At 36.6% G+C, this 24,242-nt stretch overlaps 1 protein-coding gene across 2 annotated transcripts in view; it reads left to right on the plus strand.

The window, feature by feature from the left end:
* The window catches only part of XRN2 (5'-3' exoribonuclease 2), a 77,807-nt gene that overhangs the window by 17,652 nt on the left and 35,913 nt on the right, over window positions 1-24,242 (plus strand). Inside the window, exons 5-20 of one of the 2 annotated variants that reach the window (XM_049651208.1) lie at window positions 1,123-1,181; window positions 1,258-1,347; window positions 2,466-2,538; window positions 2,667-2,717; window positions 3,177-3,334; window positions 4,352-4,426; window positions 4,513-4,646; window positions 4,746-4,803; window positions 4,887-4,994; window positions 9,317-9,361; window positions 10,983-11,114; window positions 14,416-14,534; window positions 16,623-16,758; window positions 18,803-18,910; window positions 19,004-19,093; window positions 19,872-19,944. In XM_049651208.1, coding sequence (XP_049507165.1) covers window positions 1,123-1,181; window positions 1,258-1,347; window positions 2,466-2,538; window positions 2,667-2,717; window positions 3,177-3,334; window positions 4,352-4,426; window positions 4,513-4,646; window positions 4,746-4,803; window positions 4,887-4,994; window positions 9,317-9,361; window positions 10,983-11,114; window positions 14,416-14,534; window positions 16,623-16,758; window positions 18,803-18,910; window positions 19,004-19,093; window positions 19,872-19,944 — 1,509 coding nt within the window. The remainder of the gene's footprint in view (window positions 1-1,122; window positions 1,182-1,257; window positions 1,348-2,465; window positions 2,539-2,666; window positions 2,718-3,176; window positions 3,335-4,351; window positions 4,427-4,512; window positions 4,647-4,745; window positions 4,804-4,886; window positions 4,995-9,316; window positions 9,362-10,982; window positions 11,115-14,415; window positions 14,535-16,622; window positions 16,759-18,802; window positions 18,911-19,003; window positions 19,094-19,871; window positions 19,945-24,242) is intronic. The other variant, XM_049651209.1, reaches the window with a different exon arrangement.

Genomic DNA, 24,242 nt, shown 5'->3' on the forward strand with positions numbered 1-24,242 from the left:
CAAATCAGTCTTGGTAGCTTGCTTATTGCTTCTTTTTGGAACTCAGAGGTCTGTGAGAGGAGGCCCAGGATGATGTGATCCATATTTACAGGCTTTCACACTTCAGTATAGGTGGATGCAACAGGCATTGAGGCAGTGAAGTACCCAGGGTTCCCTTGATTTGGGGGAGGTTTGGGGGATGATTTTTGTAGTTCCTCTAGAGCCTTGGAATTCCTAGTGGGTACATAAGGGAGAGAAGTGGGTACTAATGGGTAGAAGTTGCCAGAGTCTTGGAGGGGAAGGAAGGTCAGGGAGTCCTGATACTTAGTGGGACCGGTTCTCTACTGAGACACTTACCTGTGAACTGGGTGTGGCTTTAGCAGGATGATTTGTTTGGTGTTTTGTTAGGTAAGGCAATCTGATAGACCAAGAAAGCTATGATTCATTGGGTGAGGATAGTGTACTTTGCCAGTGAAAAAGGATACGCTAGTATGGTCAGCTCAGGCCTGCAATTATGATACATTTTCTGTTTGAATTTGCTAGACGTGTGCAGCTGCATAGTAACTATAGCTGCATCTTGTGATTACTATGCTAAAACGTGTTTGTATTTATGAAAGGTAGTCTTTGATTTTAAAGATGTCTTGTTTCTTGAAGATGTTTTGAAATATATTTGTCTTGAAAAAAGTAATACGACAAATAGGACTTTTATATCCCAAGTGATAATTTTATGTCTTATCATATAAAGCTGTAATAAACTCAGCACTTTAATTTTGTTTTTCTAAGGTGCCTTTATCTCAGGAATTATCGTCAAAATGAGAACTCCTAACCTGTGTGTGTTTGTGGTGTGTTTGTGTGTGTGTTCTGCTGTTGAGGGCATCATGAAGAATACCATAATTTTCATATTTCTATATTATAGTATCTTTTTGTATACCGTATATTGTTTGATGGTCATGTTAAATGTTGTATTAAATTTGAAGGGATGAATCTTACTTTCTTCCCAAAATGGGGAACATTTATTCCTCGGGTGACAGCACTTCCCTTTCTTTTGTATTTGAACTGGTTGTTTTTCTTGTTCTGGTTTAATACTGGGTAATTTACCTCACTTTTTATGGGGAGAACAAAACATTGCCTCTTTTTCTCTAGGTGGCTTTCTTCCTCCAGAAGAAATAAAAGAAAGATTTGACAGCAACTGTATTACACCAGTAAGTAGTCTCATACTTTGCCAGCTATTGCTAACTCTTAAATGGTAGGTTAATTTATTTCCTTCTATCATTTTAGGGAACTGAGTTCATGGACAATCTTGCTAAATGCCTTCGCTATTACATAGCTGATCGTTTAAATAATGACCCTGGGTGGAAAAACTTGACAGTAAGTTTCACATTTTAGTACTTGAGAAAGATAAGAGTGATCATTTTAGGCTGTACTTTGATTTGACTGATACTGTCTTTTTTTTTCCCCCCTGTAAAATGCTGTTGACTGTCGGAGGAAAGAGAAGCTTCCAGGGTTATTAGAGATGGGATGCCCTGCATGGTCCAGTTTTAGACTGCTGAATTTTCTCTCAATGCCAATTTTGTCCTCTTACCATCACTATGAAGCTGTAAAATGGGACCTGTGATAGATAGATAGATAGATAGATAGATAGATAGATGTGTGTGTGTGTGTGTGTATATATATATATATATATATATATATATATATATACAGGAAAGCAATTTTTAAGTTAAAATTTCTGTTGTTATAAATTGAAATGCAGCAAGATTAAAGTTATGGGACTGCCTTTAAAGAATAGCTGTGTTCTCCTAAGTGTTTAAGTAAAATTTAAATGAAGAACTTTTATGTAATTTTAAGTACAAAGATGGTTTCACTATAAACTAGATATAGTAAATTACATTTAATGGGTATCTTTTATTGATTACTCCCAGGGCTTATATAGTTTGTGGCTATATCCTTGGGTAGCAGTGAGAATACTAGAAATTTATAAGCTGATCAATTCTTCCTTAGCTAAATTTGACCAAAACATTTCATTTTTGTAGTCCATGTAATAAGTTTACCAATGAAACAGTTTTGGTGTTTTGTTTTTTGTTTTTTGTTTTTTTTTTAATGTTTATTTATTTTTGAGACAGAGAGAGACAGAGCATGAATGGGGGAGGGTCAGAGAGAGGGAGACACAGAATCTGAAACAGGCTCCAGGCTCTGAGCTGTCAGCACAGAGCCCGACGTGGGGCTCGAACTCACGGACCGCGAGATCATGACCTGAGCCGAAGTCGGCCGCTTAACCGACTGAGCCACCCAGGCGCCCCCAGTTTTGGTGTTTAACACACACACACACACACACACACACACACACACACACATTATGAAAATTTCCCAGTTAATGACACTATCTTAGTAGAATTATCCCAATTTATTTTAAGGTATTCAATTTTGATTTTTTTGTGCTAGAAAATTGGGGATGAACTGAAAGTGTTAAAAACTGTTTTTTATAGGTTATTTTATCTGATGCTAGTGCTCCTGGTGAAGGAGAACACAAAATCATGGATTATATTAGACGACAAAGAGGTAAAACTTCCTTATAAATATTATGTTACATGTTCTATTAAAAAGATAAACCACTGTATAGAAAATATATTCCTGTGCTATAAAACACATTTATAAAAATATAATACATCTTTCTCCCCCCTCTTTAGCCCAGCCTAACCATGACCCAAACACTCATCATTGCTTATGTGGAGCAGATGGTAAGTTTATTCTTTGGGTTTGATTCTCTTGGATTAAAGCAAAACAAGCTGATGGGTTTGTGTGTAGTAATGGATTATTCATGATTGCCTGGAAATTCTAAAATGTCTTGCTTATTTTATGTTTGAGAAGGAACTGGTATTGTTTAATCTGTGATTAATGTTTATTTATATATTTTTCAATCTTTTGATACTGCTGCACATACTGTTCAAATGGAAGGTTTCCCCAAGTGTTGACTCTTGAATGGTAGTCCACATTCTGTGCCCATGTGTCTGGAGGACAACTTGTTAGCTGAGAACAACTAAGAAGTTTTGGCTTTTTGGCTTTGCCACTTCTATTTATGTGTTTGGGCTTTTCTTTGTGTTGGTGTCTTCTGTCATGGTGGTGTCCTCTATCGTTGTTTGTGGTAGGGTCTTCTCAAAGTGCTCACTGTTCAGTGTTTTGTCATTGTTGATTGATAGCTGATCTCATTATGCTCGGCCTTGCTACACATGAACCCAACTTTACCATCATTAGAGAAGAATTCAAACCAAACAAACCCAAACCATGTGGTCTTTGTAATCAGTTTGGACATGAGGTCAAGGACTGTGAAGGTTTGCCAAGAGAAAAGAAGGGAAAGGTAAGAACTTTGAGATGTTAGTTCTGTCGTTTAAAATTTTTCTGTTTTATTTTTTGTTGTAATAAAGTCTATGTAACATAAAATATACTATTTTAACCATTTTTAAGTTTACAGTTCAATGGCATTAAGTATATTCAGGTTGCTTCATTTTTAAAATGGATAAAAAAAAGACTTTAAAGAGCACCGACTAGTTGATTCAGTTTTTACCTACTTGCTCTGTTACCCCTCACAGAAATGTGTCTTTTGGAACTCTTTAAAGGAAACACGGTTTGAAAAGCATGCATGCATTCATTCTTTCTACTCTCTCCGTTTTTTCTAACATAGCTTATTATATCTACACGAGTCTTAGGTCTCCTATTAATAACACTTCTTGCACATGATTTGTTTGTAGAAGTATTTGTTTCAAATGGTTATTTTTCTTAAAAAGAAGTATAAATCAAATATATTAATCTTGATACTTTTAAGTTACCTCTAGTTCCTACATATTTTGGGTTCACTTGTCACTTGATTATATTCAGTCCCCTTTGAATGGATTTTTATCTGATTTAAGAATATGGTGCCTCTTTAAAAGACATGCTGAGTGAAAAAAGAAGGTAAAAATATACTATATATTCACAGAGGAGGGTCTAGAGGCATATACCTTGAAATGTTAATATTGGCTGGCTCTAGGTCGGGGTTGATAAGCTACAGCCCTCCAGATTTGACAAATGATCTAAGAATGGTATTTACATTTTTAAAGAGTTGTAAAAAGAAAAACATGAAAGAATATGCAACAGAGACCATGTGTGTGTCCTGTAGGCTAAAATGTTTACTATCTGGTCTTTTGCAAAAGCGTTTGCTGATCCCTGGTCTAGGTGTGATTGGGATTATGGATAATTTTTTAAGATGGTTTGGTGAGTTCCATTTTTTTTAATACTTGTAAAATTTCTCTTTAGAGAAAGTCACAATATTTATTGAGTTGGGAAAAATGAGAAGGTTTAGAGTATACTTGTTTAATCTTGATTCACTTTCCTGCAGCATGATGAACTTGCAGATAGTCTTCCTTGTGCAGAAGGAGAATTTATCTTCCTTCGTCTTAATGTTCTTCGTGAGGTATGTAGCAATAAACACTGGGATCGGTGCTCTGAAGCAGGGTGGCTTTTGATAGCTATAATGGCAGCATTTCTTTCTCGTTGTAGTATTTGGAAAGAGAGCTCACCATGGCCAGCCTACCATTCACATTTGATGTCGAGAGGAGCATTGATGACTGGGTCTTCATGTGCTTCTTTGTGGGAAATGACTTCCTTCCTCACCTGCCATCATTAGAAATTAGGTATGTGTGTTTGTGTAAGTTTTCACACTAGTGTTTTAGCCGTCTTGCCTTTACAGTGCACACTGGTCCTAATGCGTAATGTTTGTTTCCTGGTGGCAGGGAAGGTGCAATTGACCGTTTGGTTAACATATACAAAAATGTGGTACACAAAACTGGGGTAAGTTCACTCTTGAATAATTTCAAAACAGAAGTATTTGCTTTTATAAGAAGATCATTTTACATGTATTTTATCACTTACAGGGTTACCTTACAGAAAGTGGTTATGTCAATCTGCAAAGAGTACAGATGATCATGTTAGCAGTTGGTGAAGTTGAGGATAGCATTTTTAAAAAGAGAAAAGATGATGAGGTAAAGTGTTTCTATTGCAGTAGCTAAATTGCTCCTGTCTCTAATAGGCTATGATGATCCTGTGATTGTACTTTTAACCTCTTTGAGTGCGTTCTTATATTATTATAGTGTATCAAACACCAACATAATCATGAGTGGTCAGTGCTTTATTTTATAAAGGTTGTGATGCTTGCTGTGTGGAACTATGTATTGTACACTGTGTGAGTTGCATTGTAATTTTTTCTTTCTTCATGATCTTAAGATAGGCTATGAAATGAGGATGCCAACATTAGAAGAATGCTGGGATTGAACTTGTGGCTGCCATGTTTTATAGAAAATATTTATGCCCTGGAAGACAGGTTAAGACCAAGGAACTTTGTACTCTGGTAGTAGAGTGTAGGGAATCAGGGTTGGACTGCATCAGCCAAGGCAGAAGCACTTGGAAGCACTTGGAAATTGATTACATGTGATAGGGTAAATGCTTAGGTGAGAAGTCTGGGTTTCTGGCTCAGGCAGTTGGGAGATTCCTGGTGCCATTCACTGAGATAGCAAGCACTTGGGGTAGAGCAGGTTAGGGTGGGGACAAGGTGGAAATTGAATTGATTTTGGAGATACTAAGTTTGAGAGGCCATAGGACACTGGAGAGGAAAAAGTCCATGAAGCAATTAGATGGATTTGTGTAAAGCTCAGGGCAGAAGTCTTTTGAAAGGAGATTGGAGAACTATTAATTAGCAGGTGGGGGGTACTTCAAGCTATGGGTGTGAACTTGAAGTCCCTGGGAGCCTGTGTGGAGTGAAAGTGCCTCCAGCAGAAACCTTGAGAAACATGGACATTTAAGGAGGGAGAGGGACCAGTTCTAGAGAGAGGGGAGGAAATCCCTAAAGAGAAGAGAAGCCATTTGTGTTGTCTGAGGTGTCCAAGAAAAATGGACAGGCCCCTCACTAAGGAATCTACTCCTGAAATCATTTTTGCACTATATGCTAACTAATTTGGATGTAAATTTTAAAAAGTTGAAAATAGAACAAGTTAATTAAAAAAAAAAAAGGACAGGCCCCTAGTCTGTGGCCAGGGGTTTGGAGGCCCTCGGAGTCAGTGAGGAGGAAGGGCAGCAGCCTGAAGGCAGAGGGGCTTGGAGGATGGTTGTGGGGGAGGGTTAAGGGGGGCAAGGCAAACAGTGGGTAAAATGAGCAGATAATAGCTTCTTAGAGAATGAAGGAAGTCCTTTCAGATCTTAAGCAAATTCATAGGCCTATTTTGAGCAAATAGCAATATAGTAATATTGCTACGTTGCTTTGTGACCTCCTGTCAGATTCAAACATGTCATTATATCTGACAATATTTTCTTCAACTTTCTTTACTGTAGCTGGTGATCTCTTTCTTAGAACTTTGGGTACCATTTTATGTAGCAAAGTGAGTGGACTGTAAGCATTCCTTCCAAAGCCTTTGGTACTTGGTAATCCATTGTGGTGGCAAGAAATTTTCACATGTAAGGTTCAAATAACAGAACTAACTTTGGGATATCAAATGTCTACCAGAATAGCCATTTTTAATTAAATCATCAACAATTACAGTGGCTCCACTTGACCCACTTCCATTTACGCTTAAGAAAAAAACCGTATGTACTGTGTACTACTTGATATAAAAACTTTTATTAAAACCGCGCTCGTACATGGCTTTAGCAGACTTTGTACTAATAAATATTGGTGATATTTGGCATTAGAGCAGGATTATGGGATTTGATAGATACCAAAATACTTAATATGGTTTCCAACTGGACTAGCAGAGAGGGTATTTTACAGCTTTGGATCTTTTTTGGTGTTCCTTGACATCATACAGTGTTCATCAGCAAGGTTGGTCTTTGGGGAAATTTATGAACCCTCAGAAATTCAATGTAAAAGTATCTGGGTATATGTTTTTTCCTGGAAAGTGTGTCTGTGGCTTTTGACTGATTTCCAGAAGAGTTCATAGCACAAAATAGATGGTAGAAAAGTGATGCTTCAATATTTGTTACTAAAATTGAGCAGTTGAAGGTGATGCTTTTTATTTTATAAGCTTTTATGTTTGTCTTTTATCTCACAAATGCTCATTTATTCAGCAAATACTCAGCAAATATTTATTATTTATCATGTGCCAGATAGTATTCTGAGTGTCATTGATATAACAAAAAAATACAAAAAGCTGACAAAAGTTCCTGATCTTATGGAGCTTACATTCTTCCAGAAGTGGACAATAAGCACAAAAACTAAGTAAAGTATGTAATATGTTAGTGATGAGTGCCATGAAGAAAATTAAAGCAGGTGAGAAAATATCTGGGAAGGTGGATATGAGGTCATTGCAGTTCTAGAAAAGGTGATTAGAGAAGGCCTCACTGACAGATGAATTTGAATAAAGACCTTAACAATGTGAAGAAGTAAACTATACAGGTGTTTGTAAGAAGAGCATTTCAAGCCGGGGGGGAATAGGCTGTGCAGAAGCTGTAGGGAGTGTACCTAGGATGTTGACAGAACAGTAAGGACCCAGTATGTCAAGAGCAGAGGAAACAAGAGGGAAGTGACAGGAGAAGAGATCAGAACAATGATTCAGGGCCCATTCTGGGAAGATCCTGTAGGTCATTATGAGGACTTAGCTTTCATTCTACATCAGTGGAGGGCTTTGAGTATAGAAGTAACAAGATCTGGCACATGTTGTGAAAGGATTGATCACTCTAGCTGCTGTATTGAGACTATATGGAAGTAGTGAGCCTAGGTAGGAGGCTCTTTTGCAGCAATCCAAGGGAGCCAGCATGGTGGCAGTGGAGATGATAAGAGGTAGTTGAAATTTGAATATGTTTTTTGGTAGAGCCACTGGATTGGCTGATGTTAGGTTGAGAGAAGCAAAGGTATCAAGAATGACTCCAAGGCATTTTTGTCTGAGCAGTTGAAAAATGGTCTGAGTAACTGATAAAGAAGACTAGGAGGTGATGGAGAGGTCCTGGTTGGAGACTCATCACCATTTAGATGGTGTTTAAAGCCATGAGACCAGATGACTATTCTCATGAGAGTAGAAAAGTCCAAGTATTAGGCACAGAGGAACACTAACATTAGAGGTTGGGGAGTCAAGGAGCAAAGGCGTGCAGCAAGAGTGAAAGAGGAGAACCAGGTGAGTGTAGTGGCTGGGAACCCAAGTGAAGAGCATGATTCAAGATGGAGAGTCATGGTCAGATGTGGACTGAAAACTGACTAGTGAATTTTACAGTCTGTAGCTCACTGGTGCCCTAGATAAGAGACATTTCATTAAAGATGGAGAGGAAATCTTGTTTAAAGAAATTGGTGCATTTCATATCTTCGGAGGTTTTAAGGTAGTCATTCACCATATATCCAACATTCAGCTTCTCTTTTGACAGAAAGTACAAATTAAAGATCTTATTAAGGATGTTATTTTGCAGTTGGCATTACTGATCTGGAAGGGCAGAGAAGTGCAGCTAGTAAGGTGGCGGTCAGTACAGTAATTCTAGCCCCTGTTTTGGGCTGTCATAAAACCTCAATTGACATTCCAGTGCCTTGATTCTCACAGAATCTTGGGCATGGGGGGAATGCTGGGGCCAGGGAGGCCTTTGAATGGCCAAACAGTTAGTGGGAAACAAGATCAACCCCAAATCCTGTTTAATTGAAACCGTGACTACATTTTGAAAATGAGCAGAGGGGAAGAATCCATGCAGAGTGGACCCTTTCTTGTGGATTAAATTGGCTCAGAATGAGCAGGGCAGACATCTGAATTTCCTTCCTTTCTTTCATTAGATTGACTTCTTAGAACCTGGTGTGTGGGGCAGGGAGGTGATGTTTGTATAGAGCCCCACTTCTCTCTTTACCCACTCTGTGCCATGCATGCTACAGAATTAGGAACTGTCAAGCCCTTTTTAGGTAACACAAGCTCATTATTAAATTGTCAGTTTGTTTTTAAATGGACATCTTGGTTATTAACTGTATTCAGCTAAAACTTAGAATTATTTGTTTTCTTACTTACTTGCATCTTCTCCATATTGACAGCCTATTTGCTCCAGGGTGAGACCAAGAGTCTTTGTCATGACTTGCATTCTTTCCTGAAATGATGTCAAAAGCTTAAGTGAAAAAAATTAAGAGGAACAAATTATATCTAAACTCCATTTAGAATGATCTGTGTCCGTCAAAGGTTCTGATAAACAGCACTTTGAACATATGGTCCATTGCCTAGTTTAATTATATATGTCTAGGTTTCTGGGGTCTTCCTTTAAAACTTAAATTGTTTCCCAAATCATTCCTGGTAATGTTTAACTCTGACATTTTTGTGTAATTATTTGACAGAATATGTGGATTTTATACTTTTAGGACAGTTTTAGAAGACGACAGAAAGAAAAAAGAAAGAGAATGAAGGTGAGTTTTAATTAATTTCGTAAGATGGGCAATAGCATAAGTTTACAGTTTGGGAGAAAGATGTTCATTGCAGTTGCTTTATTTCTTCTCTAATAGGAGTTGGTTAGGGATGTAATGTCTACCCAGCTGCTGTCTTGCCTAGAGAAAGAATGCTAGTGTTTTTTCTAAGCTCTGGAGTCTGAAAGGATGCACTTGATGGGCATGGGGCACTTAGCTATTTGAATTTTTTTGTCATTATCAGGTATTGTTTGTGTAATAAAAGCAGTCAACCCTTTATATCCTCTTAAAAGTTACTGCATTCTGTCTACATCTGTCAGGTTAATCTTCCTGAAACTGTTGTTTCTCTGCTTGGAAATGACCAGTGATTTTTGTAGTCCCCTCAGAACCCACTTCTGTCTCAGTCTGGCATGCAGAACGTACTCTGATCCGGTCTGATTGTAGCCGCCCGGCTTTTCCCTCCTGTCTTAATGTATCACGTCCCTCCTGACTCAGAGCATTGCCTGCACTTGCAAGCTCTGAGTGGATTTCTGACTTCACGACTCCCTCACATCTTAGCTTTTCCACCAGGGCCTCTCTTAAGGCCTCCACCCTCATCCAGGATTAGCAGTCCTTTCTCTGAACTCTGCTGCTTTTGCTTGTGATATTTGTTTTCTTACTTCTTGCATAATGCTCTGTAGTTACTTCTTTAGTTCTTCTTTTTCTTGCTTCTTTACTAGATTTTAAACTCATGGAGTTTAAGGACTGCCTTTTATTATTATTACTATTATTATTATATTTTTTAAGTTTATTTTTATTTATTTTGAGAGAGAGATAGAGAGCAAGTCAGGGAGAAGCAGAGAGAGAAGGACATAATCCCACAGTCTGTGCTGACAGCGTAGAGCCTGATGCGGGGCTTGAACCCACGAACTGTGAGATCATAACCTGAGCTGAGATCAAGAATCAGATGCTTAACCGACCGAGCCACCCAGGCACCCCATTTATTTTTATATTTTATTAGAAGTAAGCAAGTTGGGGACTCTGGAAGGGAGAAAAGTAGAGTTCCTTATTGTTAGAGGTATGTTCAAAACCACTAGATTCAGAGGGGCATATTTGATTTCTACCTTATGTATTGCTATTTTCTTTCAGTCAGTACTTGTGTAACAAGTGTGTTGTATCAGTCAGCCACAACTGTCACTAATTACAGCTCTAATTGGAAGTGAAGAGTTAAATTCTAGCAAGGTGAAGGGTAAATAAAAATGGTTTTTCCTAAGTATAGATTAAACTCTTGATTAGTTTTTTTAACCTTAATAGTTATATTATTTTCCTGTGCCTGAAATTGTTTCTTGAATGTGTTTTGAAATTGTCAGGAATTGTAGAATAGCTTAATGAGACATCAGTAGATTCTGTGTATCAGAACAATGTATTATGTACTTTTAAAACAGTTATTAAATGTTACAGAATATTGTTTACAGGGTGAGTTACCATCAGATCAAATTGTGCTAACAGTTTGTAAATGCTAACAGAAATCCAGTTCCTCCTTTAAGTGCTTACAGTGAGACTCCTGTTCCATTGCCTTCTTTTCTTCCTGTCATCTGTGTTGTGATGTAATTTTAATTTCTACATTTGTTTCCACTTATGTTAGAGAGATCAACCAGCTTTCTCTCCTGGTGGAATATTAACCCCACATGCCTTGGGTTCAAGAAATTCACCAGGTTCTCAAGTAGCCAGTAATCCAAGACAAGCAGCCTATGAAATGAGGATGCAGAATAACTCTGTAAGTGACTTACTTTCATGTGGCATTGAAAAGTGGTGACCATCAGAGGTCTCTTGCAGTTGTGTGTGAATTTTGTCACTCAGCCTGGAGTTGTTTTGTAGTTTTCTCAATTTCTTTTGCCTTGAGATATTTTTAACTTTGCTGAATCCATGATTATCAATATGTAAATATCTAAATAACATGAAAGAAAAGAAAATGCATGCAAATATAGATAGCTAAGAGGCTGTAGGGTTTCTGTAATGCAACCAAAGGTACTGGGTGCTAGAAGCTTGAAGGGGACAAGAGAGAAAAATGGGTTTTCCCCTTTCTTTCCAGGGATCAGTTATAGACATTTTACAGAATAATCCCAGTCTGTCAAATATAAGCACTTCTCACTGCCCAAACCCTTACCCTCCAACTCAGGCATGGAATAGATTTGAATATATATTTTAAGGTAGCTCTCGCTATCCAAATTCTGGTTGCTCTGTACTTAGAAACTCAGGAACTGAATGGATTTGCCACCTGCAGTCCTTCCTTGTTTAAACTTGGTGATCCAAACTGAAGAAGCAGATCATCTCAGCCAGCAAGGCTGTACTCTGTCCAGTAGCTTCCTGTTGTTCAGTGGCAACACTGAGCACAGAGCACATGACAGGGCAGCAGCAGGGGTGAGGGAACAGACCACGAATTGAAGGACAGCAAATAATCAAAACGATTGCTTATTTCAGGTTGGTAGGCATAAGAGAGAAAATGTGTACTATAGAGAGAGGAAATATGTTTTGTAAGGCTTGAGATCTAATTAAATTTTTGTTATATATTCAAGGAAATTGTATAAGTTTTGATATTTAAGTTTCATTATTCTGTTATCCTATTGATGCTCAAATCCTTTATTACAGGGCAGTCCTGTTTGTGGAATCTTTGCCATACTAGGAGACTGATTTATATTCTCGCCAGTTTCCATTTTGAAGTTTTAGAACCTTAGATTTCGAATTTGGGAACTGAGATTTTGCATCTCCTGAGAGAAGCAGCCTGGGTTTCTGTTCTGTTTTTTGTTCTGTTTGATTTTTGTGTTCTTGTCTTATTCCTTTCACCATTAACAGTGGGATATGGAGGGTCAGTGAAGGATTGCGATGAGACACTTGAATAGAACAGAAAAGGCTGATGTCCATCATTTAATAGTGACTGCCTTCTCCACAGAGTGGAACTAAGTGACTTGTATTGTCAGACACCATGTTGATGATACAGTGCTTTTTTTCTTAATCTCAGGGAGTACGGCAGAGTTAAACTTGGCCAGCTGTGATTGCTTTGAGAAGGATTCCAGTATCATACTAAAGCTCCACAGGACTAGACCCACCATTGATTAATAATGTCTGCCATGGGAGTAGGAGTAGGGAGATTGGTGATTAGGTTGCTTATTTGATCCTATCTTAATTCCCCTTGACACAGTTATTTCTGTTGGAGTCTTGGCGTAGAGGGTTTTTCATCTAGGATGTTATAAATTTAAGGAAATCACAAGGCTGAATTACCAGTTCATTTAAAGGGTGCCTTTTGAGTTACAGAGTTTGTGCTTTTTTTTTTTTTTTTTTTTAAAGCTGTTGGACATGTCCAGTATTGAGTAGTGTCTACTTGATGGTCACCGTTGTTAATGTTTTACTAGCTGGCTTCTGTTTCCTCATAAATCTGTGTTTTTAAGTTTTGCATTCTGAAAAGTATGGTTTGACTATATCTGCAGCCATTTGATAAGATTTGATTGCAAAAAAGAGTTTTTTAAAAAGGAATTTGAATAAATTGGTATAAATCTGGTATGTTCAGGAAAGACTATTTTTGTTGGTAGAGAGCAAAAAAAGAGCAGTAGAGATTTGGTATTAAAGAACAAGCTACTTCTTTTTGTTTTCCGTTGCAGTTGTATTTGTTATCTAAAGATAGTTTTCTGTTTGTTTTTTTTTTATCTTGTTTGTCAGTTTGGGAAAGTTTGCTTTTTATCCAACTTCTTTGTACTTAGATGATTGCTATGAGTATCATCTCATAATTTAATCCAAATGGATTTAGTGTTGGGTTTGAAAAATAAAAGTGATGACTTCTTGAAAGGTGACCCACCTTACGCCATGTAGGCAGCCTGTGTTGTTGATCTTTCATACGTATCGTTCATATCATTTTCCTTTAATCCTCGCAATAACCTCCAAAGAGAACATTATCCCATTTCAGGTTGAGGCTAACAGAGGTAAATTGTCTAAGGCTGTATAACCTGTAAAGGTTGGACTTGGTATTTCAAACTCAGATCTGTCTGACTGAAAATACCCATCTCAGTTTCAAGTACAACCGCACCTTCCTGAATTTATTTTTATAGTTTTGTGTGTTTTTTTAATGTATTGGCCATATAGTATCATGAAAAAAATGGAAATTATACATTTTTAAAAGAAAGTTATAAGCTCTGCTTTGTTGTAACTTTTTTTGACCTATGGTGTAAACTACATTCATAAAGTAATTTAAAAATAATTGAGTTTACTCACAACATCTAATATACTCTGTATAACAGAAGAAAAACCTTATCATTAAAACCTTTTCTGCCACTTGTGTTTTTGGTCATAACATTAAAAACTAAAGTTGCAGAAAATTTTAATTTTTTAATGAAATACTGAAATACTTTATAGAGTGTTCACTGTGTTTCCTGAGTTAGTTACAAAGGGAAGATAATACTGAATTTAAAGTGGTATCCAAGTCTTTGAAATACTAAATCTCCATTTTTCTAAGTTACTGATAGATTTTTACTTGTACATTGAATTTTAAAACATTATCAATAATTTTATCACTTACCTGGCAGAGTGTCTTTAAACTGTTGATTTCCTGATGGTTGCGTGAGGTTGAGCACTTACCATTTAACTTCGTTGTCTCCAGCATTGATTATATTGTATATTATTAATTTATGTATTTATATTTTCCCCCTCCCAACTTTGCTATTTGTTTGGTATAAAGTGGTTGTGAATTCATAATGTGAGGAACCACCAAAGAAAAAATAATCAAGCCCTATAATTTTTAAAAATTTATAAGATTAAATTCTTTTTTCTTCTGAAATAATTTTTATTCTAATAATGTTTAGATTCTTTTGAGTTTAAGCATAGGAAGCTTGGAACTATATTATTCTTTTTTGAAGAAGTGGCGTAGGCCAAGATAAGTCTTTGTATTTTCTAAATATGTTTACCATATCTATTTAATAGCTTTAAAAAATGTATTATCATGAAACATGATTGTAACAACAGTTGGATGTAACTTCTTGTGTGAAATGAATAATTAAATCCTTTCTCTGTAATGTTATAATTGTTTGCAGAGTCCTTCAGTGTCTCCTAATACAAGTTTCACTTCTGATGGCTCCCCATCTCCGATAGGAGGAATTAAGCGAAAAGCAGAAGACAGTGACAGTGAACCTGAGCCAGAGGATAATGTCAGGTGAAACCATTTTTTGGTAACACTTTGTTATCAAATTGCTGAAATAGATGCTGTCTAATTAATGCTATTTAGCTTAGAGCAGCATTGCCTTCAGATGCTTGCCTGTGATCTTTTTATCCACCAGTAATTAATGTGGAGGGTTAGAATAGTCAGTAAATTCCAGTGAGATGTGTAAGCTATAGCTGTTAAACCTAAGTATCTAGATTAGTATGCGTGCAGGTTTTTGTCCTCCAAGCCACTTTTCCCTCTGAGACCAGGCACTGGATCGGCTAGACATGAGGTGTTTAGCTCTGATTATGTGATCTGAATGTTACTGTTTTGAGATTAAATCTTCAGGCTGCTTAACACAGAAAGTTCAGTTACACTTGGATACTTAATATAGTTTGCTTTAATCTCAGTTGGAAAGGTTCTTCCTCAAATGAAATATGCAAAAGAGATAAACATGTATATTTTTTAAAACCACAGACTTCGATCTGTACAATTACATTTCATGACAGGGAAGTTTCCCTTTAGCTGTATACTTGAAATTTGTAATGAGAAATTTTGATTCTTTATCCAGAGATTTGAGATCATTATGTAAGATTAACAGCCTCTCATGTAATTAAATCCATATTTCAACCCTGTGTTCCAAGTGCAAAAGGCAAACAATCTGAATGATTGTAACTAATTAAGAATTTAGCAAAATGATATATTTCAAAGTTAAACAATAGTGGTCCACAACTCATGCTTCTTTTATAGGACGTGGATGGTATGTTTGCATTTATGATGAGAAACTTCTCAAGTGTCATATATGGTTCTGTATTTTCCTAACGTCCTTTGATGTCAGATTCTGAGATCTTTGGTGACTTGTGATTGAACATTTACCTGATCCTCTGTTTCTGCAACTCTGGATTTTCCTCTTAGAGTATGTTTTCTGTTTTATTGTGTAGCCATCTTGATCAATACCAGCTTAATAGTTAACTTGATTTATTAGTACTTTATTGTGTAATCCCGGTACTGAGAATAGTCAAGGTAGAACTGCTTCTATTAAGAAATGCTTGGGACCCTTAACATGTATTTCATTAATATTTTCTGTAAAACAATTACAGTCCGCATCATAGAGGGTATTTCTCCTAAGTGATGTCCTGTGAATCCTTGGGGCAGGTGGGAGGGAATTAAAATTGATGTGGTGTATTCTGGAACATGACTGCAATTTGTAAGATGTGGCACATGGTAGAAAATAGCCCTTAATGAGAATCATCTTGATGTTCTTGATCTGTCTTGATTTGTTTTTTTAGTGTTCTTTGGCTTCTTTGTGTTCTTCGATAAAATGTTTAAATCTTTCAGAGAATGAAAAATGAGTATTTAAAAAATATATATATATACTTTTGAGTGAAAAACGTATAGTTCACATGTATTGTCAGTGGCAAATGAGAATTTAGTGAATTAGAAGTGAACCTACTTCTAAGTTTTACCAGAACATGCATATGTGTGTTTATGTGTCCTTCCCTTAAGCCAACAGCTCTTAGCTGAAAGAAGAATAAGGCCCACGGATGGGGAAAGTAGATATAAACATAATTTTCTGCCTGGTTCCTAGATTATCTTATAAACCATTTTTACCTTTTAAAAAATTACACATGCAACTCTTTTTTTTTTTTTTTTAAGTAATTTGATTGACTTCCTTTATTTAGTTTAAATGTATTTTACAAACGGAGGACCTTGAAATATCTTCAGTATTTGAATCTTAAAATGTAGTTTTAGAATTGGTCCACAATCAAAAAACATGTAAAACAGTATTAACATTTGAGCAAACAAATACTCAGTATCTACTTTAATAAATAGTTATTCTTTTTCCAAAATGTTGTTTTCTAATGGTCTTACTAGAATCATCATTTGGGTTTTTGATGTTTATCGCTTAAGTTGATAATAAGTCCTGTGTAAGTGGGCTTTTAGAAGTGATTAAATAATTAAATGAAGCTGTGTTAGCATTACTGCTTAACTCATTAACATTTCACCTGGATATTAAATATAAAATGGTTTGGGTGATAAATCGGTGAACAATTACTGAAAGTATTAATTCGACATGAATCGGCTTTGCCTGGATTTTAGGCTATGGGAAGCTGGTTGGAAACAGCGGTACTACAAGAACAAGTTTGATGTTGATGCAGCTGATGAGAAATTCCGTCGTAAAGTTGTACAGTCTTACGTTGAGGGGCTCTGCTGGGTTCTTCGATATTATTACCAGGTACAGAGAATATTTTCCTCTAAACCTACCTAATCATTTAAGGAAGATAGTAATTTCTATAATCATGTGTATTATTGAGCTGTGTTATGAAATTAAATCCAGACTCATTTTTTTAAAAGCTTCTTGTTCAGAAATTCATTACCTTAAATAATATTTGTTTGTAAACCCTTTGAAGCTTCTCAAGTGTTAATATATAAACAAAGATAATTTTTGTTGTGCTTATTAAAGATTTCGGCGTCAAGTAGTATGGTTGAGTGTACTTTGTCTTTAATGTGATTAAACTATAATGGTTTTTTAATTGGAAATTAAAAATAACTAAGTAATTAATAGACAGTCACTAAATGACTGAACAAAGGACAAAGCCTAGAAAATACTAGTAAGAACTTGGAAGACATTTGAATGATACCATTTCCTCCGTGTAATGTAGTGATGTTACATGAAATGCATGATAATTGGAGTAATCTGTATCTGACTTTAAGCTTTTGATAATTGAGATGTCAGATTGTGAGAGATTAGGTAGACATAGAGGGGATTGTGACACTAGTAGTTAATACCTGGTTTTGTTCTTGGAGAGCAAAACAAGTTAGGTTTGGTGTGATCTGAGAAAAGAGGGAGTTTGTCATTAAGTGGAAAGTGTAATTTGGATGCATTAAATTAGGTTGTAAAATACTGCAAATTCATGTTTTACTTTTGTCCTCAAGATTTTAATTCCCTAGGCATAGAATCAAAACATATTAGGAGGACTTTTCTATCAGTAAAACTTATTGTTTTCTTTTTGATAGGTTTACTTAAATATTTTTTTTTTAATTTTTTTTAACGTTTTTTTTTTAATTTATTTTTGAGACACAGAGAGACAGAGCATAAATGGGGGAGGGGCAGGGAGAGAGGGAGACACAGAATCGGAAGCAGGCTCCAGGCTCTGAGCCATCAGCCCAGAGCCTGACGCCGGGCTCGAACTCACAGACTGTGAGATTGTGACCTGAGCCGAAGTCGGACGCTTAACCGACTGAGCCACCCAGGAGCCCCTTAAATATTTTTATAGTAAAGAGAAAGTTGTCACAATGAAAATGAAATAGGGAATTGTAAAATGAAACTTTTGTTGGCAGTTTTACTCAGTCACTGTTTCAGTGATGTCCCTTACCATCTATATGCTATAGGTAAGTGCCAGCTACCACCGCTCTTCATTCTGTTTGGTGATGGCAGCTGTAGAATTGAAAAGAAATACCACCAAGCACATTTTAAGGATAAAAATCTTCACCAAATTTGTTTGTAAATATAAAGTTTGGTGTTAACTACTAATTATTAAAAATGCTTTGCAGTAGTTTGTGGGGTTTTTTTTGTGGTTTTTTTTGTTTTTGTTTTTTCCTGGTGGGGGTGCCTGGGTGCCTCAGTCAGTTAAGTGTCTGACTCTTGATCTTGGCTCAGGTCATGATCTCATGGTTCATGAGATTGAGTCCCTCATCAGGCCCTGTGCTGATAGTGCGGAGCCTGCTTGGGATTCTCTCTTCTCTCCCTGCCCCTCCGCAGCTCATGTGCATGCACGCGTGTTCTCTCTCAAATAAACTTTAAAAAGAAAAAAAGATTTTTATTTTTAGAGAAAGCACAAGTGGGGAAGGGGCCAGAGGGAGGGAGGAGGGGAAAGAAAGAGTGTGTGTGGGGGGGTAGATCTTAAGTAGGCTCCACACTCAGCATGGAGCCCCATGTGGAGCTCAATCCCAGGACCCTGGGATCATGACCTGAGTCAGAATCAAGTGTCAGATGCTCAACCAACTGAACCACCCACGTACCCCATGCAGTTTTTAAATCAAGGAGCCATTGATATAAAGTAAAAGTTCAGTTAATCAAAACAACTTTTAGGACTTATGGGACAAAATTAATATATGGAATGTGCACTGGAAATCGTGTTTTACAAATAGAATATTATAGGTTAATAATACTCTAAGTTTTGTTTGCTTTACTGTGTCCATACTGAACATAGATTTTTGGGTTTGGGTTTTTTTGTTGTTTTTTGTTTTTTTGTTTTGTTTTTTGGTGATGATTCTAGGGCTGTGCTTCCTGGAAATGGTATTATCCATTCCATTATGCACCATTTGCTTCAGACTTTGAAGGAATTGCAGACATGCCATCTGATTTTGAGAAGGGCACTAAACCGGTAAGCCTAGTTATTTAGAGTCATAAAATTCATAGAATTTTGGCTTAGATAAAAATTGTGTATTTTATCTTAAACTTTTTTTCTTTCTTGCAGTTTAAACCACTGGAACAACTTATGGGAGTTTTTCCAGCTGCAAGTGGTAACTTTCTACCTCCATCATGGCGGAAGCTCATGAGTGATCCCGTAAGTGTCTTAGTACTGAGTTCTCTATACTTTTCACCTTTTTATTTTCTACTTTCCTTGGTCATCAGAACCCTTACCCAGCAAATAAAATTAATTTGTGTTGGGGAGAAATTCTTTTTTTTTTAACGTGTATTTTTATTTTTGAGAGCAAGCACACGTGAGTGGGGGAGGGACAGAGAGAGAGGGGAGCAAAGGATCTGAAGTGGGTTCCATGCTGACTGCAGAGAGCCCAGTGTGGGGCTCGAACTCGCAAACTGCGAGATCATGACCTGAGCTGCAGTCGGACACTTAAATGACTGAGCCACCCAGAGGCCCCTGGGAGAAATTCTTGTAACAGTTACTTTGTTCTCAGCCTACCTGTAAGTTATTATTTTTATTTATTTCCACCATGTGTAGTGGCTTCCAGAGTTCAGACTGGGCTACCTCAGATCATCTCTGCGCTTGTTTTATCTGCCAGATAGAGAGCAGGGGAGACCCTGGCATGAAATAGGAATTATTAGAGTCTGTAAACTCTTCATTGACTGTCTTGGGTTCACAGTTGTCAGTTCTAAAATTTTTCTATAGTAATGCCTTCCCACCCCCCATTTTTTAAATAAAATTGTTAATTTTGTTTTACTACTGGGGTTAATGACTTGATATCTTAATAACGAGTTTTTGAAGGAATAAAACCTCATTTTCTCATCGGGCCTGATAACATGAATGAAAGAAATGTCAAATTCTTTATAACTCATGCATGTGTGACTTTTGTTTTGAATCTTTATTTTTCTCCCTGATACAGGATTCTAGTATAATTGACTTCTACCCTGAAGATTTTGCTATTGATTTGAATGGGAAGAAATATGCATGGCAAGGTAAAATTTAGACGTTATTCCTTTTTGTTAAAATAATTTTCTCTTTTTGGTAAACTGTAAGAAAACATGATTTATGGGATGAAAGAATTTCTGTGAAAGAGAAATATTTTGGGACACCTGGGTGGCTTAGTCAGTTAAGCGTCCAACTTTGGCTCAGGTCATGAACTCACTCATGGGTTCGAGCCCCGTATCAGGCTCTGCACTGACAGTTTGAAGCCTGCTTGGGATTCTCTCTGTCTTCCTCTCTGCCCCTCCCCTATTCACGCTTTCTCTCTCTCTCTCAAAATAATAAAGTTTTTTTAAAAAGATAAATATTTTAGGGCGCCTGGGTGGCTCAGTTGGTTGAGTGTCTGACTTCAGCTCAGGTCATGATCTCACGGTTCATGAGTTCAAGCCCCGTGTCATCCTCTGTGCTGACAGCTCAGAGTCTGGAGCCTGCTTCGGGTTCTGTGTCTCTGTCTCTCTCTACCCATTCCCTGCTCATGCTCTGTCTCTCTCTGCCTCTCAAAAATAAAGAAACATAACAAAAAATAATTTTAAAAAGTAAATATTTTAAGAATTACATGTGAAAATTTCATTTTTTTCTATCCAACCTGGGATTATCAGTGATTAGTAGTAATTAGTAACATTCTGATAAACAGTAAATTAGACTGAAAGAGATTAGTCATTCTGTCTTTTGTCTCTTTTGTGATTAAGGGGACTTGGGACTTGCTCATTGGCACCTTGTAAGATTGCTGAGAAATAAAGAAACATGATTGTGTCCATGTGGAGATTCACTTATACCCCATGGAAATTTGAAGATGAAAAATGTATAAGAAATTTAGTTTTAAATACTTGATAGTAATCGTTTCCTGTTTGTTTAGTTAGCTGTTATTTTCTCATTCCTTCTGTTACAGTTTTTATAAGAATGTCAATTTTAAATTAGTACTACTAAATTTAAGGTGCTGTTTACCACTCAGCAAATGTCTGATGATGACTGAATGTAAAACACAATAAAGAATTCTGTCACACAGTAAGTCAACTATTATTTCATGCCAAAGCCCTTTTCAGCAATCATTTTAATCTTTTCTTCCCCCATATATTTTTCTAAGATAATCAATTTGGTAAGGTTATGTGTTTACTTTTTCCTTGGTTATTTCCTCTGGTGCAGATGACCAATAACATGACTCAGAATTGTGAGACAAAGGGGTATCATTTGAAAATCATTTTATGAGATTTTTAGGGTTGACTTTTGGTTTACGTAGTGAAAGACATTTCATTATTTCTTTAATGGAATGATAATGGGAAATGCAACCCATTGATTGAGGTTAGCAAGTATGCTCTGTGGTCATATTTTGTTATATGTAAATGGATTGGAGTCTTAGATTGTTTTTGAAGGTGCTTTGTGGAGAATGCTTTGATTACAGGGAGTGGAGGCATAGGAGAATAAAAGGCAGTGAAGTAAAAATATAAGTATATAAGTATACTTACGTAAATGTCAAGTAAGTAAGTACATAAGTGTGCAGATGTCTTGCTTTCTGTATATACCATTGTAGTATAAATCATCCGGAGGAAAAGTGAGGCAATGCACAATGGCTACAATTTCTTCACATCCTTGCTAACATTTTGTTATTTTCTTTTCTTTATTCGGTAAATGGCTTTTACGTATTTAGGTATTTTTTATTGAAGATAATTGACATACAATACCCTCTTTCAGGTGTACATCATTTGTACATCAGGTGTACAATACAAAGTTACTACAGTACTATTGAGTGTACTCCTATGCAGTATAACATACCCATGACTGACATAACTAGAAGCATATACCTCTCAATCCACTTCATCTAGTTTGCCTGCCCCCTCACCTGCTTCCCCCTCTGGTAACCAACAGTTTGTTTCCTATATCTATGAGTCTGTTGCTGTTTTGTTTGCTCATTTGTTTGGGGTTTTTTTTTTTTTTTCTTTTTAGATTACACATATAAGTGAAATCATACAGTATTTGTCTTTCTCTGTTGGGACTTGTTTCATTTAGCATTATACCTTGTAGGTAACATTGATGTTTTTGGAAATGGTAAGCTTTCATTCGTTTTTGTGACTAATATTTCATTGTATACATCTTCTTTACCCATTCGTCTGTCTAAGGACACTTGGGTTGCTTCCGTATCTTGGCTATTGTAAATAATGCTGCAGTAAACAAAGGGGTGCATATATCTCTTCAGATTGGTGTTTTTGTTTTCTTTGGATCAATAGCCAGAAGTGGGAATTGCTGGACCATACATTCATTCTATTTTTAATTTTTGAGAAACCTTCATACTGTTTCCCATAGTGGCTGCACCAGTGTCCATTTCCACCGACAGTGTATGAGGGTTCCCTTTTCTCCACATTCTCACAAACACTTGTTATTTTTTTGTCTTTTTGGTAATAGGCATTCTTAACGATGTGAAGTGATATCTCATTGTGGTTTTGACTTGAATTTCCCTGATGATTAGTGACACTGAACACCTTTTTATGTGTCTGCTCACCATCTGCATGTCTTTGGAAAAATATCTGTTCACATCTTCTGCTCATTTTTTAATTGAGTTGGGTTTTTTGGTATTAAGTTGTACAAGTTCTTTATATATTTTAGATATCAACCCCTTACTGGATGTATGATTTGCAAATACCTTCTCCCATTTAGTAGGTTGCCTTTTCATTTTGTAGGTGGTATCCTTCGCTGAAACACAAGCTTTTTAGTTTGATGTGGTCCCCCTTGTTTATTTTGGCTTTTGTTGCTCTTGCCTGAGGGCACTCGCCAAAAAAAAAAAAAAAATTATTACTAAGACTGAAGTCAAGGAGCTTATGGTTTCTTCTAGGATTTTTTTTTTTTTTTTAATTTTAACTTGCATCCAAGTTAGTTAGCATATAGTACAATAATGATCTCAGGAGTAGAATCCAGTAATTCATCCCCTACATATAGCATCCAGTGTTTATTCCAACAAGCATCCTCCTTAAGGCCCCTTGCCCATTTTAGCCCATCCCCCCTCCCACAACCCTTCCAGCAACCCTCAGTTTGTTCTCTGTATTTAAGAGTCTCTTATGTTTTGTCTCCCTCCCTGTTTTTATATTATTTTTGCTTCCCTTCCCTTATGTTCATCTGTTTTGTATATTAAAGTTCTCATATGAGTGAAGTCATATGATATTTGTCTTTCTCTAATTTTGCTTAGCATAATACCCTCTAGTTCCATCCATGTAGTTGCAAATGGCAAGATTTAATTCTTTTTGATTGCCAAGTGATACTCCATTGTATATATATATCACATCTTCTTTATCCATTCATCTATCGATGGATATTTGGGTTCTTTCCATACTTTGGCTATTGTTGATAGTGCTGCTGTAAACATTGGGGTGCGTGTGCCCCTTCAAAACAGCATACCTGTATCCCTTGGGTAAGTACCTACTAGTGCAATTGCTGGGTCGTAGGGTAGTTCTATTTTTAATTTTTTGAGGAACCTTCATACTGTTTTCCAGAGTGGCTGCACCAGCTTGCATTCCCACCAGCAGTGCAAAAGAGATCCTCTTTCTCTGCATCCTTGCCAACATCTGTTGTTGCCTTAGTTGTTAATGTTAGCCATTCTGACAGGTGTGAGGTGGTATCTCCTTGTGGTTTTAGTTTGTTTCCCTGATGATGAGTGATGTTGAGCATTTTTTCATGTGTCGGTTGGCATTTTTTCATCTGATGTCTTTGGAGAAGCGTCTGTTCATGTCTTTTGCCCATTTCTTTACTGGATTATTTGTTTTTTGGGTGTTGAGTTTGAGAAGTTCTTTATAGATTTTGATACTAACCCTTTATCTGATATGTCGTTTGCAAATATCTTCTCCCATTGAGTCGGTTGTGTTTTAGTTTTACAGCTTGAAGTGCAGAATTGTGATGGACTTTGTTTTCTTTTTCAGTATTTCTTTGGCTATTTGGGGTCTTTTCTGGTTCCATACAAATTTTAGGATTATTTGTTCTAGCTCTGTGAAGAATGCTGGTGTTACTTTGATAGGGATTGCATTGAACATGTAGATTGCTTTGGGTAGTATCGACATTTTAACAATATTTGTTCCTCCAGTTGATGAGCATGGAATATTTTTCCTTTATTGTGTGTCTTCTTCAATTTCTTTCATAAGCTTTCTATAGTTTTCAGTGTATAGATTTTTCACCTCTTTGGTTAGGTTTATTTTTATGGTTTTTGGTGCAATTGTAAATGGGATTGATTCCTTGATTTCTCTTTCTGCTGCTTAATTATTGGTATATAGAAATGCAACCGATTTCTCTGTATTGATTTTATATCCTGCAA

Source organism: Panthera uncia (genome assembly GCF_023721935.1).
Source record: "Panthera uncia isolate 11264 chromosome A3 unlocalized genomic scaffold, Puncia_PCG_1.0 HiC_scaffold_11, whole genome shotgun sequence".
In the NCBI taxonomy this organism is placed as follows: Eukaryota; Metazoa; Chordata; class Mammalia; order Carnivora; family Felidae; genus Panthera; species Panthera uncia.